The 25,000-nt window shown below is 42.4% G+C and overlaps 2 protein-coding genes and 1 long non-coding RNA gene across 6 annotated transcripts in view; 2 read left to right on the forward strand and 1 right to left on the reverse strand.

The window, feature by feature from the left end:
• LOC143276872 (uncharacterized) overlaps window positions 1-19,212 on the forward strand; it is a 42,443-nt gene extending 23,231 nt beyond the window's left edge. Inside the window, exons 4-10 of the mRNA XM_076581528.1 lie at window positions 392-446; window positions 1,635-1,794; window positions 2,397-2,537; window positions 3,051-3,186; window positions 8,252-8,407; window positions 9,292-9,510; window positions 11,081-19,212. Coding sequence (XP_076437643.1) covers window positions 392-446; window positions 1,635-1,794; window positions 2,397-2,537; window positions 3,051-3,186; window positions 8,252-8,407; window positions 9,292-9,510; window positions 11,081-11,271 — 1,058 coding nt within the window. The 3' untranslated portion in view covers window positions 11,272-19,212. The remainder of the gene's footprint in view (window positions 1-391; window positions 447-1,634; window positions 1,795-2,396; window positions 2,538-3,050; window positions 3,187-8,251; window positions 8,408-9,291; window positions 9,511-11,080) is intronic.
• Window positions 19,213-19,261: 49 nt separating this feature from the next.
• On the forward strand, window positions 19,262-20,363 carry LOC143276943 (uncharacterized). The gene is made up of 2 exons (XR_013053660.1): window positions 19,262-19,598; window positions 19,685-20,363. It is a non-coding gene; the product is annotated as an uncharacterized LOC143276943 (long non-coding RNA).
• Window positions 20,364-21,286: 923 nt separating this feature from the next.
• The window catches only part of LOC143276942 (uncharacterized), a 15,675-nt gene continuing 11,961 nt past the window's right edge, over window positions 21,287-25,000 (reverse strand). For 3 of the 4 annotated variants that reach the window (XM_076581615.1, XM_076581616.1, XM_076581613.1), the window contains one exon: window positions 21,287-24,474. In XM_076581615.1, coding sequence (XP_076437730.1) covers window positions 24,005-24,474 — 470 coding nt within the window. In that variant the 3' untranslated portion in view covers window positions 21,287-24,004. The remainder of the gene's footprint in view (window positions 24,475-25,000) is intronic. The other variant, XM_076581617.1, reaches the window with a different exon arrangement.

Genomic DNA, 25,000 nt, shown 5'->3' on the forward strand with positions numbered 1-25,000 from the left:
TGCCACTACTACTATTGCTACTACTGCCACTACTACTACTGCCACTACTGCTGCTGCTACTACTGCTACTACTGCCACTACTACTGCTGCAACTACTGCTACTACTGCCACTACTACTGCTGCTACTACTGCCACTACTACTAATGCCACTACTACTAATGCCACTACTGCTACTACTACTACTGCTACTACTACTGCCACTACTACTACTACTACTACTACTACTACTGCCACTACTACTACTGCCGCTACTACTACTACTACTACTACTACTACTGAACATTTCAATCATCGACACGTCTCTGTCTGCCATCTTGCCTAGAAAATCAGCAACATGTGTAAATGTACTGATAAGCTGACACTGACAAAGGCATGCCTTTTTCATCCACAGCCAAACTGCAGAAAGGGACAGATGGAAAACTTCAGATTGTGTATGAGAATGAAAGGTAAGGCACTGGATTGACGCTGTAGGGAACACATCACATCTCATGGTAATCCTGATGTGGTCACACAGAGTGAAAGGTAAGGCATTGGATTGACGCTGTAGGGAACACATCACATCACATCTCATGGTAATCCTGATGTGGTCACACAGAGTGAAAGGTAAGGCACTGGATTGACGCTGTAGGGAACACATCACATCACATCTCATGGTAATCCTGATGTGGTCACACAGAGTGAAAGGTAAGGCACTGGATTGACGCTGTAGGGAACACATCACATCTCATGGTAATCCTGATGTGGTCACACAGAGTGAAAGGTAAGGCACTGGATTGACGCTGTAGGGAACACATCACATCACATCTCATGGTAATCCTGATGTGGTCACACAGAGTGAAAGGTAAGGCACTGGATTGACGCTGTAGGGAACACATCACATCTCATGGTAATCCTGATGTGGTCACACAGAGTGAAAGGTAAGGCACTGGATTGACGCTGTAGGGAACACATCACATCACATCTCATGGTAATCCTGATGTGGTCACACAGAGTGAAAGGTAAGGCACTGGATTGACGCTGTAGGGAACACATCTCATTTCATTCTTATTTCTGATGATGTCATTTGTTAAAGCACCTTGGAGAGAACTGCATCCCTAAAGCACAAACTTTTCTCTTTTTTTAAAATCATTTTTTGTTTGAATGTGAACCACAACAAAAATGGTAAGATCGCAATCGTACAAGTAAGTTTTATAGATGTATGATAAGCCGCCTTGGCCAAAATACAAACAACTGATTTATAGAAATGTATATATCGATGCTTTTTAATTTTTTTCTTGCTTCTTTTTCTCTCTCAGTTTATTCTTTTCTTTCTTTCTTTCTTTCTCTTGTCCCTTGACCTCTTTTCATGTCATTCATATTTTTCCATTCATATACAATTCATAGTCTGTTTGCTTCTCAATTAGTGGATAATCTCTTTGTAAAATTTAGTGTTCAATGATTGCTCCATTTTTTTTCATTGCTCTGATTTGTTTTGGTCTGGGAGCCTGTCAGTCTCTTCCTGTCCCCCCCCCCCCCAACCCCCCCCCTCTCTCTCTCTCTCATACCTTTCCCTCACATTATTTCTCTGTCTTTTGTTTTTAATCCCAATATCCAGAATATGTAACCATGTGTGAACACTGGATTCCTGTCCCAAGGACCATACCACTGAGCCACGTTGACCGGTCCAAAGCCCACGCCATTCAGGTGGGGCGAAATGCTGACGATGTTCAACTCCGAGTGGATGTCTGCCTGGAGATGATTGAAGCCATCAAGCAGAGCAGAGCGCCATCTGGTGTTGTGGTGGACAAATCAAAGGTGTGTATGTTTGGGGCAGGGTGTCAGATATGGCATGTTTGGGGCAGGGTGTCAGATATGGCATGTTTGGGGCAGGGTGTCAGATATGGCATGTTTTGGGTGGGATGGGGGTTGGAGCATGTGTGAGTTGTCATCGTATTGTGTGATTTTTATGTATGGAGTGGCTTATAATTGATGGTTTATAAAACCCTTGAGCAGTATCATTTAAACAAAGAGCTCAATGCATTTACCAATGAATAACAAAAAGTGATGAACATTGAACATTAATACCAAGATGTCCTCTAGTTTCTTTCATTAGTGGTCTAGCAGACAGATGTTTTATTCAGTCTGGCAGTGTGTTTGTTGTAGGAAAAGTTTCATTCTGGTCTGGAAAAGTTTTGGAAAAAGGTATGGGAACCCTGTACAACCCTGCACATTTCTTCCTGTTGTTTTCATCTTTCTTTTTCTTCTTCTGCATCAAGGGGCAGCAACTCCGTTCACTTGTCTGTACGAGTAGGCTTTTACATGTATGACGTTTTATTTACCCTGCCATGTTGGCAGCTGTACTTCATTTTTGGAGGTGTTGCTTATTTTCAGTCTTGTTTTCTTTTTTCTTTCACCAGGTGGGCGTGAGTGCCCTTGGTCAGTACAAGGAGGGCAGACACTTTGAGCGACTGACGGAGGTTTTGGGGAAAGGGAACTGTGCTGGGGACATTGCTGTTGTCAAGGACAACAAGACAGGAACAGAACACGCCGTGAAGACGGTGAGAACACAAGTGGAGACTGTGTTACGTATCAGATGCTCTGCATGCTTTATTATGAATGTGCATGTCCCCAGTCTGACATTAATGTGTGTGTCTGTGTCTTTGTTTTGTTTTGTTGAAATCAATATAATTATATGCCATGAAGACAAAGTTCTTATGATGTTTCTACTTTGAAAAATGTAAGCAAATATTATTTGCATCAGTTTGATATTTAGATTTTTTTGTTGTTGTATGTTTAAAGTAGAAAGAGATAATAAGTTAGTTTGTTCTCTTTCCATATTCAGTCTGTCTCTGTCTTTTTTTTTTCTTCTTTTTTCCCTTACTCTTGTTTTTTTGTCTCCTTTCAGTTATCCCCCCCCCTCCTCCCCAAAGTTCTCACATCATTTAGATATGACTTACATGTATGTCGTATATGTGAATGTTTTTGTGAGTATTCACTTGCTTTTGGTCACTAAACAACACAGGCACATGTTCATGATGCTTTTCTAACACGTTTGTGATATTATGCTTCAGGTGATGATTTCAGAATTCTCCACGGACGAGGTACGGGCCTGGGTAGATCTTGGTGAATCTGACCATTTTCCCAGCCTGTATCTCTTTCGCCTTGAGGACAGCAAGGTCGTCTTGCACATGGAGAAAGTGGAGCATGGTAGGTGTCTCAAGGATAGGGTAGGTAGGTCCAACTGCAAATGATCTAGAACGACCAGTGCAGCGTGTGTATTTTACTGATAACAGGTTGTATGATTATCTAATGTAGCTCTTCTGGTTTTGAAGGCTTTCTCTGACTTGTTGCTCCAGGAAGAGTTTGTCTGCTCCGCTTTCTTCAACAATTTGTCAACCGTTTGAATAGCAGGGGTGCATGAGGGTAAATGCGAATGGGCAAGTCTTGCTGTGAACAATGGGCAAGTCTCACTGTGAACAGTGGGCAAGTCTTACTGTGAACAATGGGCAAGTCTTACTATGAACAATGGGAGTGGGCAAGTCTTGCTGTGAACAATGGGCAAGTCTCACTGTGAACAATGGGCAAGTCTTACTGTGAACAATGGGCAAGTCTTACTGTGAACAATGGGAGTGGGCAAGTCTTACTGTGAACAATGGGCAAGTCTTACTGTGAACAATGGGCAAGTCTTGCTGTGAACAATGGGCAAGTCTTACTGTGAACAATGGGCAAGTCTTACTGTGAACAATGGGAGTGGGCAAGTCTTACTGTGAACAATGGGCAAGTCTTACTGTGAACAATGGGCAAGTCTTGCTGTGAACAATGGGCAAGTCTTGCTGTGAACAATGGGCAAGTCTTACTGTGAACAATGGGAGTGGGCAAGTCTTACTGTGAACAATGGGCAAGTCTTACTGTGAACAACGGGAGTGGGCAAGTCTTACTGTGAACAGTGGGAGTGGGCAAGTCTTACTGTGAACAATGGGAGTGGGCAATTAAAACAGAAGCAGACATAAGATATTGTAGGAACATCGAACCAGACTGTTGTATTGTTGGTTTTGATCCCACATGCCCACACACACACACACACACACACAAACACGTGTTTAAACACACACACCCCACATCACACACAACCACACCCTTTTGAGAGTGCTCAGTAACTGTGCAGCATCGTTCGCAAATGGACTCCTATCAAAATATCCTATGGTCTGATTGCAAATGACACTTTTGGAAATTCCTGTTAAAATTGACGTTCTGATATGTCACAAACATGCTTTCTTAAATTCTCCCAGCACTGGAAATGCACAATGCATTTAACATATCCAAACAAATCAGCTACTATTGTAAACCATGTCAGAGTTAAAATCCCACTTCTTGCTTTCCTTGATTTTAGGATTTTGAGAGAACGTTTGTGAACTTGGTCGGCAGTGGTGTGCGAAGAGAAGAAAGAGTGCGGAAACAGACAGAAATAGCTGGTGTTTGACTGGGTTTTGGAAATGGACATTCATCAAAGTATCAGAATGAGGTTGTAGTAGACATTAAATTGTGAAATGTGTGTGTTGGGAACGCTTAGCAGTAGGGTTGTACATGAACCGTTCGCAATTACACACTGTTCGCAATTAGGCCTACCTACCCTTCATATATGCTACATATAAGAGAGAGAGAGAGAGAGAGAGAGAGATATTTGTGTATTGTTTCTTCCTCAAAGGTTGGTTTTTGATGTGTCCAACATTATCCCTGGAGATGGCCTTTGTGACTGACAGTAAGCTGGTCACTGTCACTAGGACTGATGTCAGGACGTCAGTCACCATTCTTTGCACTCCGTCCTGTGGGGATGAACCTCCATTCTTTGCACTCCGTCCTGTGGGAATGAACCTCCATTCTTTGCACTCCGTCCTGTGGGGATGAACCTCCATTCTTTGCACTCCGTCCTGTGGGAATGAACCTCCATTCTTTGCACTCCGTCGTGTGGGAATGAACCTCCATTCTTTGCACTCCGTCCTGTGGGAATGAACCTCCATTCTTTGCACTCCGTCCTCTGGGGATGAACCTCCATTCTTTGCACTCCGTCCTCTGGGGATGAACCTCCATTCTTTGCACTCCATCCTGTGGGAATGAACCTCCATTCTTTGCACTCTGTCCTGTAGGGATGAACCTCCATTCTTTGCCCTCCGTCCTGTGGGAATGAACCTCCATTCTTTGCACTCTGTCCTGTGGGAATGAACCTCCATTCTTTGCACTCCGTCCTGTGGGGATGAACCTCCATTCTTTGCACTCCGTCCTGTGGGAATGAACCTCCATTCTTTGCACTCCGTCGTGTGGGAATGAACCACCATTCTTTGCACTCCGTCCTCTGGGGATGAACCTCCATTCTTTGCGCTCCGTCCTGTGGGAATGAACCTCCATTCTTTGCACTCCGTCGTGTGGGGATGAACCTCCATTCTTTGCACTCCGTCCTGTGGGAATGAACCTCCATTCTTTGCGCTCCGTCCTGTGGGAATGAACCTCCATTCTTTGCACTCCGTCGTGTGGGGATGAACCTCCATTCTTTGCACTCCGTCCTGTGGGGATGAACCTCCATTCTTTGCACTCCGTCCTGTGGGGATGAACCTCCATTCTTTGCACTCCGTCCTGTGGGGATGAACCTCCATTCTTTGCACTCCGTCCTGTGGGAATGAACCTCCATTCTTTGCACTCCGTCCTGTGGGGATGAACCTCCATTCTTTGCACTCCGTCCTGTGGGGATGAACCTCCATTCTTTGCACTCCATCCTGTGGGAATGAACCACCATTCTTTGCACTCCGTCCTGTGGGGATGAACCTTCATTCTTTGCACTCCGTCCTCTGGGGATGAACCTCCATTCTTTGCACTCCGTCCTGTGGGGATGAACCTCCATTCTTTGCACTCCGTCCTCTGGGGATGAACCTCCATTCTTTGCACTCTGTCCTCTGGGGATGAACCTCCATTCTTTGCACTCTGTCCTCTGGGGATGAATCACCATTCTTTGCACTCCGTCCTCTGGGGATGAACCTCCATTCTTTGCACTCCGTCCTGTGGGGATGAACCTCCATTCTTTGCGCTCCGTCCTGTGGGGATGAACCTCCATTCTTTGCACTCCGTCCTGTGGGGATGAACCTCCATTCTTTGCACTTCATCCTGTGGGGATGAACCTCCATTCTTTGCACTCCGTCCTGTGGGAATGAACCTCCATTCTTTGCACTCCGTCCTCTGGGGATGAACCTCCATTCTTTGCACTCCGTCCTCTGGGGATGAACCTCCATGGTAGAATCAGTGAGGACTTGTGGTTCAGTGTTGACCAGTGGTCAGGGTTTGACGTCCTGTGTTGACCAGTGGTCAGGGTTTGACGTCCTGTGTTGACCAGTGGTCAGGGTTTGACGTCCTGTGTTGACCAGTGATCAGGGTCTGACGTCCTGTGTTGACCAGTGGTCAGGGTTTGACGTCCTGTTTCACAATGGTGTTGTGTCCTTGGGAAAGACAGTGAACTCTGATTTTCCTCGTGTCATCCAGGTGTGAATGAGTACCTGACTTAGTTGGGGAAGTTTAAAACGGCGGAAGGAGAGGGCTGGGCCCCGCCTTGGTATGCCGAGCCCTAGACACAGTGGATGGGAATTCATTACTCTGATGGTGTAAAAGGATGTAGGACCATTAATCTATATTCTCTATCTCTGGGGATCGCATTACTCTGATGGTGTAAAAGGCTGTAGGACCATTAACCTGTATCCTCTGATCTCTGGGGATCGCATTACTCTGATGGTGTAAAAGGCTGTAGGACCATTAATCTATATTCTCTATCTCTGGGGATCGCATTACTCTGATGGTGTAAAAGGCTGTAGGACCATTAATCTATATTCTCTATCTCTGGGGATCGCATTACTCTGATGGTGTAAAAGGCTGTAGGACCATTAACCTGTATCCTCTGATCTCTGGGGATCGCATTACTCTGATGGTGTAAAAGGATGTAGGACCATTAACCTGTATCCTCTGATCTCTGGGGATCGCATTACTCTGATGGTGTAAAAGGCTGTAGGACCATTAATCTATATTCTCTATCTCTGGGGATTGCATTACTCTGATGGTGTAAAAGGCTGTAGGACCATTAACCTGTATCCTCTGATCTCTGGGGATCGCATTACTCTGATGGTGTAAAAGGCTGTAGGACCATTAACCTGTATCCTCTGATCTCTGGGGATCGCATTAATCTGATGGTGTAAAAGGCTGTAGGACCATTAATCTATATTCTCTATCTCTGGGGATCGCATTACTCTGATGGTGTAAAAGGCTGTAGGACCATTAACCTGTATCCTCTGATCTCTGGGGATCGCATTACTCTGATGGTGTAAAAGGCTGTAGGACCATTAATCTATATTCTCTGATCTCTGGGGATCGCATTACTCTGATGGTGTAAAAGGCTGTAGGACCATTAATCTATATTCTCTATCTCTGGGGATCGCATTACTCTGATGGTGTAAAAGGCTGTAGGACCATTAACCTGTATCCTCTGATCTCTGGGGATCGCATTACTCTGATGGTGTAAAAGGCTGTAGGACCATTAATCTATATTCTCTATCTCTGGGGATCGCATTACTCTGATGGTGTAAAAGGCTGTAGGACCATTAATCTATATTCTCTATCTCTGGGGATTGCATTACTCTGATGGTGTAAAAGGATGTAGGACCATTAACCTGTATTCTCTGATCTCTGGGGATCGCATTACTCTGATGGTGTGAAAGGCTGTAGGACCATTAACCTGTATCCTCTGATCTCTGGGGATCGCATTACTCTGATGGTGTAAAAGGCTGTAGGACCATTAACCTGTATCCTCCGATCTCTGGGGATCGCATTACTCTGATGGTGTAAAAGGATGTAGGACCATTAACCTGTATTCTCTGATCTCTGGGGATCGCATTACTCTGATGGTGTGAAAGGCTGTAGGACCATTAACCTGTATCCTCTGATCTCTGGGGATCGCATTACTCTGATGGTGTAAAAGGCTGTAGGACCATTAATCTATATTCTCTGATCTCTGGGGATCGCATTACTCTGATGGTGTAAAAGGCTGTAGGACCATTAACCTGTATTCTCTGATCTCTGGGGATTGCATTACTTTTGTTCAGCAAAACCAGTTACACCGCTGAAATGTACACAGGACATCATTCTTACACTTTGGATTCCTGTGTCACTGATTTCATTTCACTGAGATACAGCAGGCCAGGGGTTAAAGGCAAACCTCTGTACTGACGTTGACTGTCGGCAGGTGTCACTCTGGATGAGATCATCGACAGTCACATGATGAGCCTACGTCAGAACGACCCAAACCTGACACGGCCGTTTTCCATGTGCATTTTCCATGGTCTGCTCAGTGCCATCAGAGAGATGCACGACAAAAACTGGACCCACCGTGATCTCCATGGTATGTCATTTTATTTCTGTAAAACAGTGACAACAAACTGGACCCACCGTGATCTCCATGGTATGTCATTTTATTTCTGTAAAACAGTGACAACAAACTGGACCCACCGTGATCTCCATGGTATGTCATTTTATTTCTGTAAAACAGTGACAACAAACTGGACCCACCGTGATCTCCATGGTATGTCATTTTATTTCTGTAAAACAGTGACAACAAACTGGACCCACCGTGATCTCCATGGTATGTCATTTTATTTCTGTAAAACAGTGACAACAATAACAGAAACAGCAACAAGAACACCTCCCCCTCCCCATCTTCTTCCCCAGGGTTCATACAGGTTTTAAAAGTTTTTTGAGAATTTGTAGAAAAAAAAGACAAGAAAAGAACAAAAAAGACATGCCTTTTATTAAGTCCTTAAAAGTCTTTATGAATGACCCAGGTATTTAAAAGTTTCAAACCCTGGCTGTGTGCATTGCTAAAACAATGGAATATACATTTTTTTTCGGTGATAAAGTATACAGTGGAATCTTCTACCTCAGTTTCAGTTTAGAAGTACAAAGATAATAAAAGAATAAAAACCTTATAGTGAACTTTAGCAAGGGGCCTAAGTTGGCATTGTCAATACCTTGCCTTTTTGGTTTGAATTGCACAGTATAAAGGGATTTCATGAACAATTCCTGAAGACATTTGCCAGTAATATAGTTGGAGTGAGTTTAACTTCAAACTGAAATTTTCCACAATCACAGGAAAGAGGCATTGTGTTTTGTTTTCTCTGTCCTATAAAGAAATAAATTTGTTGTATTTTACTTGTTTGTTTGCTGCTATTGTAAAAAAAAAAAGTTATTATATTTTTACTATTATTTCATGTTATTTTCCACACACAGGGGGCAATGTCATGATCACCAAAGACAGTATGGACGTGAAAGTCCTGGACTTTGGGATGGCTCGGCCGCTGCGAGGAGGGTTAACTTTCAACCATGATGGCTTGAAGAAGGACATTCTCAGTGCCGTCAGACTGTTTTGTGGCCTGTACATCGGCCAGGATTTTGGCAACAACTTCTGTCTGGAAAACCTGATTAAAGATGGGTCATTAAAGAAGGTATGTTGAGGAAAACATAAAGAAACAAAATAAAAAATACTGCTGCATTGTTTTTCGTCTGTGTACATATATGTTTATGTGCATGTTTGTGTGTATTTGAGGTTTTGAGAAAGTCTTTGTTTTACTGCTTGTTACAATCTAATTCAAATTCAAATTTTCTTTAAATAATTTTTTGTCAGTGTTTCAGATGTTGATTGAGTATTGGTCATCTTATTTACTTTGTAATGTTTTCCAGGCTGCGTACATAGTTGTGTTCAACTGAGGTTTGGCATAATACTGTATGATGTCATCTGCTGTACCATGTCAAACCGATGCAAACTAGACCTAACGGTTTGCTCCATTGGCCAAATTTCTCACTTAAATCAGTACTTCGACACTTTTGCCAGACCAGTCATCTCCTCAGCCAACCATTGCAATTCCCTTCTTAAGTGTTGAAGCGTCATTGTGTTGTGTTGTGTTGCACTGTGTTGTGTTGTGTTGTGTTGCGTTGTGTTGTGTTGTGTTGTGTTGCACTGTGTTGTGTTGTGTTGTGTTGTATTGCACTGTGTTGTGTTGTATTGTGTTGTGTTGTGTTGTGTTGTGTTGTGTTGCACTGTGTTGTGTTGTGTTGCACTGTGTTGTGTTGCACTGAGTTGTGTTGTGTTGCACTGTGTTGTGTTGCACTGTGTTGTGTTGTGTTGTGTTGTGTTGTGTTGTGTTGTGTTGCACTGTGTTGTGTTGTGTTGTGTTGTGTTGCACTGTGTTGTGTTGCACTGTGTTGTGTTGTGTTGCACTGTGTTGTGTTGCACTGTGTTGTGTTGTGTTGTGTTGTGTTGTGTTGTGTTGTGTTGCACTGTGTTGTGTTGTGTTGTGTTGTATTGCACTGTGTTGTGTTGTGTTGTGTTGTGTTGTGTTGTGTTGTGTTGTGTTGTGTTGTGTTGTGTTGCACTGTGTTGTGTTGTATTGTGTTGTGTTGTGTTGTGTTGTGTTGCACTGTGTTGTGTTGTGTTGCACTGTGTTGTGTTGTGTTGCACTGTGTTGTGTTGCACTGTGTTGTGTTGTGTTGCACTGTGTTGTGTTGCACTGTGTTGTGTTGTGTTGTGTTGTGTTGCACTGTGTTGTGTTGTGTTGTGTTGTGTTGTGTTGCACTGTGTTGTGTTGTGTTGTGTTGTGTTGTGTTGTGTTGCACTGTGTTGTGTTGTGTTGTGTTGTGTTGCACTGTGTTGTGTTGTGTTGTGTTGCACTGTGTTGTGTTGTGTTGTGTTGTGTTGTGTTGTGTTGCACTGTGTTGTGTTGTGTTGTGTTGTGTTGCACTGAGTTGTGTTGCACTGAGTTGTGTTGTGTTGTATTGTGTTGTGTTGTGTTGCACTGAGTTGTGTTGTGTTGTGTTGTGTTGCACTGAGCTGTGTTGTATTGTGTTGTGTTGCACTGAGTTGTGTTGCACTGAGTTGTGTGTATTGTGTTGTGTTGCACTGAGTTGTGTTGCACTGAGTTGTGTTGTGTTGTGTTGAGTTGTGTTGTGTTGCACTGAGTTGTGTTGCACTGAGTTGTGTTGTGTTGTGTTGTATTACATTTTTGTTTGAGATGATGGATAGACAGCTCTGTTCTCTGCCCACATGCACAGGGGGGCGGGGAGGAGGTGGTGGATGGTGCAGTCCCTGCAGCACAGATGGGGGACATGGCTGATGACGTTAACCTGGAGGAGGTTGCCCAGGCTATCCCTGAGGACTTTCTTCAGCAGCTGTCCATCGGTCTCCCCACCTCTTCTTCTCCCTCAGCTCTGTGAAGAGTCATCAGGGCACCGTACAGAACAACTGTTCACCAGAGTCATTGGGGCACCGTACAGAACAACTGTTCACCAGAGTCATCGGGGCACCGTACAGAACAACTGTTCACCAGAGTCATTGGGGCACCGTACAGAGGAACTGTTCACCAGACTCCTCCAGGTCCGTTGGTTGTATGTCAAAGCCTGGGTCTCTGCAAATGGCTTTCATAAAGCAGGAAGAAGTTTAGACATTCGCAAGTCTGAAGTTTTCTGGGGGGCGGGGGGTTATGAATCTTGCTCCTACTTTTAGTTTTGATATTGGTTATTGCATTTTGATGAAAGGATATGTGTGGCAGTGGCTGAGGTTTCATAAAGCTTTGAACATCTTTGCAAGATTTTTTCCTTCTGACTGTATGTGGGCAGACTGATTTCATTTGAAAACTTCCCCAGGGGCATGTTTTGATAACAGTTCACTGCCATTTGCATGTCCATTCACCCTTTACAACCAGTGCTTTGCATTGTATTGTATCACACATTTCTCTGTGTGAAATTTGGACTGCTGTCCCCGACGAGAGTGTGTGCAGTGCAGCACCACCCACATTTTTAAAAACTTTTTTTTTCTTCTTTGTTTCACATGTCTTGAATGTAAATGTGAAACTTGATGCTTAAGATTGCTTAACTCTGATCTTCCATTATTTATGATTTTTTTTGTTTTGAATTTTCTACGGCAGGTTAAAAATTTTGAAGCGAGTTCAAAGTGCCTTAAGAATGATTTCCACTGCCAACATTTTTCTACATGTCTCTTCCTGAAGCCTCAGGGTGTCTGTTTCTCTGAATTAATTCTGTTGTACTGACTGAAGCAGTTTCAAGTTTTTCTCTCATTGTCCATACTTCATTGTCACAGAACACATCAGGCCTGCCTTGTATTAACACTCCCTGCCTCTGACTATGCATGTAAAAGAGCTTTCAGCAGTTGAAAACCAGTGAGCAGTAAAGCAAGTCATGACAGTATTCAAAGCCATGAATAGAAATGGCACCAGAAGTGTTCTGTCTTTGTTGAAATGTTGATATTCTTTTTTTTTTTTTTTTATTCGTTCTATTTATAACTATGATTATACTACACAATTATACACACAAGACACAACCAGTCAACTGAGCACATGTGTTCTGTAATCTCAAAGTAGCTGAAAAGTACATGGAATGTACTGAATATTTGTTGAATAGAATTTTTTTTTCTTAAGCAGTGACTGTTAATACTCGTTTTGCTTGTGAAAGTAACAGCAGTACAATTTGAGGTAACTGGGATGGGGCCTACTAAAAAGGGTAATGCATTGCTGAAACTCACAAGATGTTTACTGGGTAATTTATTCTGTTTTTATTTCTCTTGCACATAATCAGTCCATGGAAACTAGTCCTTGTGTTGGTCTTGTCATTAATGCTGTCACACCTGAAATCTGGTGATTTGGGTATTGCTTTGTGGTTTTTTTCTTTTGGTGTTGTGGATATTGCGTGTTTCTCCTGTTTATGTACTGATTTTTGTGAATCAGTTTATTTTCCTTTATATATATACATCTTTTACATATTATATCTATATGTTTATATATAAATATTTTTGGTGCTTAATCTATTGCTTGAAGCATGCCTGTTCCATGACAGGGGAAGTAATTTGTGAGTTTTGTTTTTGTATCACGTGATAACTTTTTGACTTGTCAATTTGCGGGGTGTCTACTACTGATGGAAAAGGTGATTCACTGGATGTCATGCACCCAGATGACAGGTTATATCGGTGATTCACTGGATGTCATGCACCCAGATGACTGGTTATATCTGTCAAGTGGATGGTAATGGTCACTGTTGTTTGTAAGAGTGTGTGTGGTTTTCTTTTTTCCTTTTACACACCTTTGATGTTGACTTGGATCAGAATTTACTGGCACTTTAAGCCAATTTTAGTAAAAAGAAAAATAATTTTTCTGAAACCACTCATGTCCTGTCATTGCTATATTTTAACGCTTTTGTGATATTCGGTGTTTTAGATTTTATGAAAGATGTGAACTAGTCATTGCTTGGTACTGTGGTAACATTTGGTTTGATTCTTGAATTTTTGTGTAAAAAGGTTTTTGAGGTATTTTTGATGCATTACTTAGAAGATACTACTACTACTACTAAAGGTGTAATCAGATGATTCTGCTCTAAGCGCTTTACAATACAACTGTTTCACAGTTCCAGTGAGAATGATATCCACGAAAACATAGTTACATATGTGCCTTCACACATATATAACAATAACAAGAACAATAACGTCATTCATACACCACCCCTTCATGCAGAACATGCCCAACCACACTACACAACGTAAAAATCAGTGTGCAAAGCGTACATTCGAACACCAAAATGCTCCACACAACACCTCAACAACACACACAGAAAACAGAAGCCAGCACAAACCCACACTCTTGCAGGCATCTGGAGGTCAGTGTGGTGTGATTTATTTTGTGGTTTTATTTGTGTGTGCATGTGCTTAGCTTGAAAATAGGTCATGTGCATTTTAAAATTTGCCCGGAACATTACTATTTCCCATGTCAGCATCCATGAATTTATCTGAGAATGTGTAGGGTTGGGTTTTGAACCTGCTTTATTTGTGTGTTTTTTTCTGGGGGGTTGAGGGTGGGGGGTCTTATTTGTTGTTGATGTGTTTTGTACAGTCAGCAAAAAGAGTTAAACACTTACTGTGTCTTGTTGAATTTCAAGTTTTTTTTTCTTGTTATTATTGCTTTGTTGGGGCTTTTTTTTAGTGCATGGTTGAGAAAGGAATTAGTTGCTTCCTTTACCATGTAGAACTTCATGTGTGAGTGTTTGTTTGTTTGTTGTTGTTGTGCAGTTTGTTGTTTTTTTTTGGGGGGGAGGTTAGTTTTATTTTAGGTTTCAATAGAAACTGACATTTCAGCAAATTATTGATGGGGTATCTATAAAGAGGTAAGACAGCATGGAAACGTAACCACTATATGATGAACTATCTATTGTAGATAAATGACAGTATCCATGTGTAAAATGATTTCAAATTATTACTGGTGTAAGGGCAAATTGCTTGACATATACCTATTTTTGTCATATCTACTTTTACCAATTTGTAATATGCATATTAAGATTGTGTCTTATCAGCTGTTTACATATTTATTGATGAGACACTTAAAAATTGTTTTTACATTTATGTTTAAAAATGTGATTCATAGAAAAATGACAATCAATTTTGAGAGATCTGAACTGTGTGTTACCTCCCTTGACATGTACTGGTGACACACGATGAGAGAAAGAGGAAGAGGTTTTGTCTCCTCCATCAGATTCTCCTTCTTTCTTTCTGTGTTCATTGGCTTCACACATGTCTGCTGTCCTCATGTGTTCACATTTGTTAAAAAAAAGAAGAAGAAGAAGATGTCACTAAGTTACAAAATACAAAAAAACAAACAAAACAAACAAAATAACAACAAAAAAACCCTGACTATTCTGAAAAACAAATATTAAAAAAATGTATATAATGAAACAAAAATTGCATGCAGTGATTTCCACACAGACTGCAATGCCAGTGTTCTGTCAACACCAGAAATTCTGAAAGGCTGTGAAATGAAACAGCAGACCAGCACGGCAACGAAAAGGAACGGTGTGAGAACTACACTGAAAAGGCTTTAAACAGTGACACAAGCTTTGACACAAGCTTTAAACAGTGACACAAGCTTTAAACAGTGACACAAGCTCTAAACAGTGATAAAGTGGATATGTGCAGAACATTACCAAAGGCACAGTCAGTGTGATTGTCATCTGCACCTATATGATGAGTTCACAGCTTTTCTTTCTGGTCTATATATGTAATGTCTATATGTCTACATATGTATGTGGAGTGATGGCCTGTGGAGTGATGGCCTAAAGGTAACATGTCCGCCTAGGAAGCGAGAGAATCTAAGCACACTGGTTCGAAATCACGGCTCAGCCGTTGATATTTTCTCCCCATCCACTAGACCTTGAGTGGTGGTCTGGACGCTAGTCATTCAGGTGAGACGATAAACCGAGGTCCCGTGTGCAGCATGCACATAGCGCACATAAAAGAACCCACGGCAACAAAAGGGTTGTTCCTGGCAAAATTCTGTAGAAAAATCCACTTCTATAAGAAAAACAAATAAAACTGCATGCAGGAAAAAATACAAAAAAATGGGTGGCGCTGTAGTATAGTGACGCGCTCTCCCTGGGGAGAGCAGCCTGAATTTCACACAGAGAAATCTGTTGTGATAAAAAGAAATACAAATACAAATAATGTTCCATGACTACCAGTGAGTGGGTTTTTATGTTTATGACTGTTTTTGCCCCACCATGTAGGCAGCCATACTCTGTTTTTTGGGGGCGTGAATGCTGGCTATACATGTTCTTGATTTGGATATGAGTATTTGATCTTCATGTGTACATACACAACGGAGGTTCAGGCACTAGCAGGTCAGCGCACCCTTTGACCTTAAGAGATCTGAAAAAAACCCACATCCACCTGTATTCCATGTAGTGCCAATTCTGGGGATTGAACCCAGGCCCTTAGACTGAAAGGCCAAAGCTCTAACCTCATCTGCCTCAGTTGTTAAAAGGTCAAAGGTCCCATAGCCTTTTCCGGCCTTTGGGGCACAGTGTGTAGGGCTGGGCCCAGTTATCTCCTCCCAACATGCCGACCTTTTCCAGCCTTTGGGGCACAGTGTGTAGGGCTGGGCCCAGTTATCTCCTCCCAACATGCCGACCTTTTCCGGCCTTTGGGGCACAGTGTGTAGGGCTGGGCCCAGTTATCTCCTCCCAACATGCCGACCTTTTCCAGCCTTTGGGACACAGTGTGTAGTGCTGGGCCCAGTTATCTCCTCCCAACATGCCGACCTTTTCCGGCCTTTGGGGCACAGTGTGTAGGGCTGGGCCCAGTTATCTCCTCCCAACATGCCGACCTTTTCCAGCCTTTGGAGCACAGTGACCTTCCTCACCCTGCTTCTTCTTCCTTCCTGGGCTGCAACTCCCACGTTCACTCGTATGTACATGAGTGGGCTTTAACGTGAATGGACGTTTATTTTACCCCGCCATGTAGGCAGCCATACTCCGTTTTCGGAGTGTGCATGTTGGGTATGTTCTAGTTTTCATAACCCACCAGGCGCTGACATGGCTTACAGGATCTTTAACATGCGTATTTGATCTTCTGCTTGCGTACACACAGGAAGGGGGGTTGAGGGCCTTGAACCCTGGTCACTGGTGAACTCCGGGCCAGAAGACCAACACCTGACTGATTCTTTCAAGGCATCTCTGCAGAATTAACTGAATTTTCAAAAGAGATGTCAGAAAAATATTGAACATCGACAGTCGCATAATAATGCTGTGAAATGTGTGCCAGTCACAAACCATAGAATAGACAGAATCCTGAAAAAGAGATGTCTGAAAAAAATGTGAACATGGACAGTCACAGAATGATGAGTGATGCTGTGGAATGTCAGTCACTAGCCATCATTGTCAGCTCTGTGCTCAATGTGTGTACTGTCAGTTAAAGCCACATACTCTTACAGATATAAAGCCACATACTCTTACTGACGGAAAGCCACATACTCTTACTGACGGAAAGCCACATACTCTTTTTTCTCATTTATTGTTGAACCAAAGATATTTGAACAAGGCAGAAATAAACACTGGTCTTATATATATATATATATATATATATATATATATATATATATATATATATATATGTATATATGTGTGTGTGTGTGTGTGTATCTCTCTCACTCTCTGTATATATATACTGTGTATTTCAAGTCACGTCAGCTCAACCCTTAGTATTACATGAAGAGAATTTGCCATTTGTCATTCGTATCACCTTTTAATTTTTATACAAGTACATGTCATGTTGAAGATGCGTGAATGTGTAAAATATCCAGCATCAGGTCTTTTGTTCATGTTTGTCATGTATATATATTTTTGGACATATATATATATATATTCTTATGTACTGAATGTATCTTTCAACCAGAAATGTTAGCAAACTTGGTGCCTTTTGCTGAATGCCATATCACCCAACTTTTTATCTCCTTTTCCTTTCCACCCAACTTTCTCACTCTCTTCCTCCTTCGGTCTTTGTCTCTCACTTTATCTTCCTTCTGTCGTTCTTTCTCCTCCCCCCACCTTCCCTCAACCTTCATACTTTTACACAATACTTCAAGCATTTATTCAGATGTCATGAGACCAGTGCTTGCTCAATTTCTTTTAATTCATCTCCACTCCTTTTATGCAGGCAGTAAATTCAACAACAACAGCAAAAAATTATTTAAAAAGCAACACAATATTTCAGATCGAACCAGCTCACATACACACACACACACATGCATGCACACACGCACGCATATACACATGCATGCACGCACGTATGCATGCAGGCACGCATGCATACACTCATGTACACATGCATGCTTGCACTAACACACACTCACACACACACACACACACACACACACACACGCACATGCACTCACAGACACACAGGCACTCATTTACAAGCACACAGAGAAAATAGCAGTGCTAAACTGACAAAGCATACTACACAATTTGCTCATGTTGATGTCCAGTTGTGATTTTTTCACATGGCATAAAATTTTTTTAATGATTTGAAACTGAATTGTGAAAGACTCACCCCCCCTTTCTCCCCACCCACTTCGAGAAACAGGATCTATTTCACCACTTTGATCTGTAGGAGAGAGGATAGCATCTTGAAACAGTCTTTCACCACTTTGATCTGCAGGAGAGAGGATAGCATCTTGAAACAGTCTTTCACCACTTTGATCTGTAGGAGAGAGGATAGCATCTTGAAACAGTCTCTGCATGATACATCACGTGCACATGATTGTCTCCATTGTACATTTTCAATGGAAGTTTTCTCCTTGGTTGACAATAATGTGAATATATCTGTTGTAAGTTTTCTGTGCAAAGATTTCTTTTTGAATGACTAAGTTATACATATGTCTCCATTGTAAAAAGTTTTCTCCTTGTTTCATAAAGTTACGTGAATGTACATGTTTGTAAGATTTCCACATAAAGGTTTTCTTTCGCTTGACAGTCACATGAATGTCTCCATTTCCATTTTGCCTGGTCAGCTTTCTCCTTACTAGACAAAGTGAATGTGAATGTTACGATCATCAGTTTTCTTTGGAAAGCTTTGTCCTTGCTTGATAGATTTCTGTGTATGTCTCCATTGTAAGTTGTCTGTGGAAAACGTTCTCCTTTGTTTGACAAAACCATGTGAATGTATCTATTGTTAGTTTCCTTTTGAAAGCTTTCTCCTCGCTGGACAAAACCATGTGAATGTGTCAATTGTTAGTTTTCTTTGGGGAACTTACTCCTCGCTGGACAAAACCATGTGAATGTCACTGTTGTAATTTTTTCTCTGGAAAGCTTTCTCATTGCTTGATAAAGAAATGTAAATATCACTATTGTAAATTTTCCTTGGGAAGCGTTCTTTTTCTTGATAGTCATGTAAATGTTCTCTATTGCAAACTTTAAGTCATGTGTATGTGTCCATTGTGAATTTTCTGTCGAAAGCTTTCTTCTTCCTTGACAAAATCTTTTGATCTCATCTTTGATTGATGTGATCTTATTGAGTATGATATGCTTTTATTTTTTGTATCTTGCTTTTAATCAACTGAATGCCACGTCACTGAATCACTGGCTGTCTGCTGATTTCTGTGTTTGATACACTGTGTTTTTAACCATGCAGTGTGCAACCCTCTGATTTCTGTGTTTGATACACTGTGTTTTGAACCATGCAGTGTGCAACCCTCTGATTTCTGTTTGATACACTGTGTTTTTAACCATGCAGTGTGCAACCCTCTGATTTCTGTGTTTGATACACTGTGTTTTTAACCATGCAGTGTGCAACCCTCTGATTTCTGTGTTTGATACACTGTGTTTTTAACCTCTGATTTTGTGTGATACACTGTGTTTTTAAACCATGCAGTGTGCAAATCCCTCTGATTTCTGTTTGATACACTGTGTTTTTAACCATGCAGTGTGCAACCCTCTGATTTCTGTGTTTGATACACTGTGTTTTGAACCATGCAGTGTGCAACCCCTCCGTGGGATGCCAGGGGTCTTTCAGGAAAATAGTACCCCCACCTTCTCGAAATTCTGTGCTGGCAATTTCCTCATTTCCATTGCTTTCTTTCCGCTGTTTTCTGACTTCCTAGTTTATTCCCCTTTCTTCTTTCCAACAGGTGTGGACTGTTTTTTCTTTAAAAAAAAAAAATTTAAATCTTTACCACAGTCTATGATTTACTCTGTTTTGCTCTGGTGATTAGGTAGTGATAATATTAACACTTTTTGTTTTGCTCTGGTGATTAGGTAGTGATAATATTAACACTTTTTGTTTTGCTCTGGTGATTAGGTAGTGATAATATTAACACTGGGAAGGGCAATAGCTGTCCATTCTGCAGTATTATGTGTCTGTACAGCTTTTTATGTATTTTTGTTGCTGTTGTTTAACATATTTTTAGCCTGTGTAACGTTTTTATTTGTTAATTTTTATTATATTCCAGGAAGGATAAATGAAGCAGAAGGGCTGATGCTAAAGGTTTCTAAAGGATCTTGATGTTACAGATAATATGCCATGAACTGTCTTGTTTCATAGTAGTTTTTTCATTTTTGTTTGTTTTCTCAAATGAGGAAGGTTTTTTTATTTAACACAGTTGAATTTCTGTTCAGCTTAGCAGTCCTGATACGGCATTCTGTTTATTTAACACAGTTGAATTTCTGTTTAGCTTAGCAGTCCTGATACGGCATTCTGTTTATTTAACACAGTTGAATTTCTGTTTAGCTTAGCAGTCGTGATACGGCATTCTGTTTATTTAACACAGTTGAATTTCTGTTTAGCTTAGCAGTCCTGATACGGCATTCTGTGGTCAGCTGGACTCTAAGCAAAACGACATCAACTGACTGGCATGTCTCTCCCTGAACCACTAGAATTATGTCTGCTGTTTTCTACTTTTGATATATTGTCTTTTTACTATGCAATGTACAAACTTCAGTGACGGATTTCGCCTGAAAATAAAGAACGTGTATTTGTGTCTAATGCCTCAATAATTCTGTGGAACAGTTCCTTTTCCCACAAAACAAGAACACCAAAATGTTTCAAAACTCGTGACTGAAAGTGCGCGTGTGTGTGCTTGCGCGCATGCATGTGTGTGTACACATAGTACAGAACATTGTGTGGGTGTGGGTGTTTGGGTGGGTGTGGGTGTTTGGGTTGGTGTGGGTGTTTGGGTGGGTGTGGTATGTGCACAGGTGCAAGTGTGAATGTTTCCTGACAAGATAACTGATGAAGGAGCGAAGTTTATGAAAAAAAAAGAAATGAATGCCTCCTGATATTTCATCTTTTTATGTCAGTCATTCACAAGAACACCACATTCGTCGTTCATTGCCATATTACTCCTCCAGTTTCCAGTAAAATGACAATCCTCAAGACAACCGCGCACACACACACACACACACACACACAGTTCCAGTTTCAAGGAGGTGTCAAAGCGTGCAGTGATCCATATACGCTACATCACATCTGTTAAAAAGGAACAGATGCCTGACCTTCACATAATCCCCCACCCCACAAAAAAGTAAATACAAATACAAATAACACTATATACATAGTAGTACACAGAAGGCACATAATTGAAATAAAACAACGAAAATTGACCACGCTCGGCAAACCTGCACGCACCCACAAATGCACACACGTTGACACAAACGCAAACGCACCCACAAACACACACTGACACAGATACACAATGCACATGCAACAGTTTGCAGTCTCACTGACACATGATCAGTTTAAAAATTGTGCTGTTTCAAACTCTTGAGATATTTTTGTAAAAAGTGTTTTGCAGTTCGATTCGATTCCAAGAGAGAGAGGGGAGTTATGCAGGGGGGAATATAGGATCAACTAATCATGCACTCACTCACTCTCTCCTCACATCAATAGCAGGGCCACATGGAGTGGTTTTTACAGAGTGTTTACTTTTACAATATACATGGGAAATCAGCACACACACTAAGCAGTTCACCCTACTTAGCAAAAGCAACACACACTAAGGCAGCACACACTGCCTACTTCAAGTACTTCCTACAAGCAGCGCAAAGTAAAAAGTTCACCCTACACCTAAAGCAGCACCTATAAGCAACACACCTGGAACACAAACACACAACCAAAACCCAGGTCAGGTAAAATCTCAAAATATCCTGACATCACTGACATGAAAGGCCTATACCCTCTCAGCACCTTTCATCACATGTCCACCAGTATGCACTCCTCTCACACATGATCTATGTGAAGAAATACAAACTCCATCAAGCTTACCTGCCACCAGCAGTGACATACCAATTACTATACTGTGTACAAAACAAATCACTGACCAATACAACCCTGTGTTCCAACTCACGTTACCCATCATTCAATTAAACTGTGTGTTACCATTTCCAAACAAAATCTCTTTGCCTTCACAAAGTGTCCAACTGACACAAGTACATGTATGGAAATCATTACTTCCAACATATCTCTGGTAAACAGCAATGTGCAACAACATAGCACTGACCCTCAATGCTCTCATAGTTTACCAACTCATTTATCACATTAAAATATGCTTTCCCACTTTGTCTGAACAAAGTAAACCACTAACACAAAGCACAACTCCTACACATGTTACCACAACTACCAACAAATCAAACGTGTTCCACAACACTTGCTGTTGCCCCAATGTGCACACGCACACACATGAAAAACCCTCAGCACACACTAAAATGTGTTATCCTATAGATCTGTTCAGTTCACACTGAACCAACACCACCTACTATATACAAAACAAGTAAGTAATACATCAAAAATACAGAACAAGATATCTGTAACCAAATAGAAGGGGGAGGGGGGGGGAGGACTCAAAAGATTTAGGCCAGTACTTCTCTCAGTGGGTAGCTTTCACACATTAACCCCTTTTCTTTCCACAAGCCGCAAGATCAACTTAAACTGGCTGTCCACTGACAAAACAGTTTCCCAACACAACTAAGTTATCAACATAACATAAAACCATTACAAGTCATGTACTCACAGCCCAACAAGGATTTCCTTGCTCCTCACATCACTGATCAGTCAGTCAGCCTGTGTCAGTCAGTTCTTCTGGGAGACAGCTAAGAACTGAGTGTGCTGACTGGTTTTATCCCTTCCCACAACATACTATGCAAGCTACAACACTCACTCCCCCAACTAGCTGAACTAAAATAACAAATCTTTGCTTGTCCTAATGACGCTATGTGAATGACTGACAGATTCACTGCTTAATCCCAATTCGTCCAATTCAACAGAATGATCTGATTCGCTACAATTCAACCCACTTGTCTATACACATTCTATGATGACAAGTTCACCCGTTTACGTCACAAAGAGATTGGGGAGACAGGACAATACAACTCTCGGCATGTTAGCTGGCTTGATCAAAGTTCGCATTAGCATAATTTTCTCTAGTTTACGTTCTGAAGTCCCGCCATCTACGTCGGCTGCGTTCGTGGAAGAGGAGATGGGGAACGACTTGAAAGACAGGCCGCCACACGGGATGTTCCGCTCAGCACGGGGATTGCGGCAGACGTCACATAACCGCACGTGTTTCAACGACTGGGGCGGGTGCTGCGGTGTCGCGGACCAAAGGCGCCGACTAGGGAGTGGGGGGTGCGGGAGAGTGGAAGGAGGGAGGGTGGCGCAGGTATCGGCGCGACCTCAAAGACTGGACTTTGGAAAGAGCAGGAAGGGAGATAAGAAGGAGGGGGTGGGGGTGTGTGTGTGAAGGGATGGGGAGGGAAAGGGACAGAGTGTGGGTGGTGGGGGTGACACTGCTGGCACACTATAACATTTTTGTGTCCCGTAAATCGCGCACACAAAGGCTATATGACAAGCATACAGCTCTGGTGCCCATGCTTTGGGAATATTGCAATATCAAAATAATGAAAACATTAGATTTTATCACAATGTCTTTTCCATGAAAGGAACGAATACAAAGAAAGATATAATTGTTAATACAAAGCACCGGTTTTAGGATATTCACAACATGCACATACTTTCATTTGCTACGAAACATTGAAAAAGTCTTTCTACTGCACTCTATACATAACACTATTGGCAGGGAAACATTTATCCAATTCCCCTCCATCACCCCCCCCTCTCTCTCTCTCTTTCTCTCCCATGCACGTTTCCTCTCATCCTGCTGCCACTCTTACATTCACTCCTATCTACCAGTGGATGTTTACGTTTATGACCGTTTTACCCCACTAAGTAGGCAGCCATACTCCGTTTTCGGGAATCTACATGCTGGATATGTTTCCATTACCCACCGAACACTGACATGGATCACAGGATCTTTAACGTGAGCATTTGATCTTCTGCAGGTGTGTACACACAAATGGAATTAAGACGCTAACAAGTTTGCATAGTCTATTGACCTGGGAGTTCTGAAAATTCCCCACCCTAAAATCTGCCAGGCGTCGACACCAGGATCAAACCCAGGACCCTCAGGTTGAAAGTCCAACGTTCTAACCACTCGGCAGTTACGTCTGAATTCATGCATTGGCATATATGACGGCACTGGTTTGTTGTCTACGTTTAGGAACATAAATGTACTGCTGAACCTGTGCAAAAACATAATTAAACCACAAATAATCTGAAGCCGGGTAATCAAATGGTCGATTCACCGAAAATGGACTCGTAGGCCGGCGGGGGCTCGGGTGGGAAAGCGGGAAGGGGGTTTGCATCATTTCCACCACAGCCTCCTGGAGGGGGAGGAGGAAGGGGAGGACCAGGGGCTGTGGAGGGTTCGAACCCTGGATTCTCCTCCCACGTTGTGGAGGGAAAGCGGCGGGTGGTGCTGACAAGGGAATGGAACCCGTCCCTTTCTGGAGGGGGCGCTGTTGGGGTTGCTGGGCGCCTGTCATGGTCATGCAGCCTCTGCGTCGAAGAGAACACTGCTCCCTCCTCCTCCACCTGCTCCCCTGTTGTTCCAGTGTCTGCGACGCATTGCGGGCAGCATTTCTTGCAGCAAGGGCGGCAGCAGCGGGTGAACTTGAGCAGCAGGAAGAAGACTCCAAGGGCTGCGATGACGCCCGAGACAATGCCGGCCACACGCTGAACGGACACCTCGGCAGTGTCTGACCCACAACACAGAGATGGGGATTGCTACGCTTCATTCAGAAAGGCCATAGCCCCTTGTAAGGGTGTGTGTGGAGGTGAGGGGGGATACACAGCAGACTGTTGAGAGAGAGAGAGAGAGAGAGAGAGAGAGAGAGAGAGAGTTGTCTTTTTCACGTAAATGCTTGTTACTGAAACCGACAGCGACAGTGACGAGTCGTCAAGTATCACTGAGATAATCAACAATGATATACTTAAAATTCGGAATGTAAAACACACGCCCGCCCGCACAAACACACACACACACACACCGGCACACACACACACACTGGTACACACGCACACACACATACAAACACGCACACACACACACACACACACACCGGCACACACACACACACACTGGTACACACGCACACACACATACAAACACGCACACACACACACACATACACACACACATACACAAACACACACACACACACTGACACACACACCGGCACACACGCACACACACATACAAACACGCACACACACACACACGTA

The sequence above is a fragment of the Babylonia areolata genome, chromosome 33 (assembly GCF_041734735.1).
Source record: "Babylonia areolata isolate BAREFJ2019XMU chromosome 33, ASM4173473v1, whole genome shotgun sequence".
Lineage (NCBI taxonomy): Eukaryota > Metazoa > Mollusca > Gastropoda > Neogastropoda > Buccinidae > Babylonia > Babylonia areolata.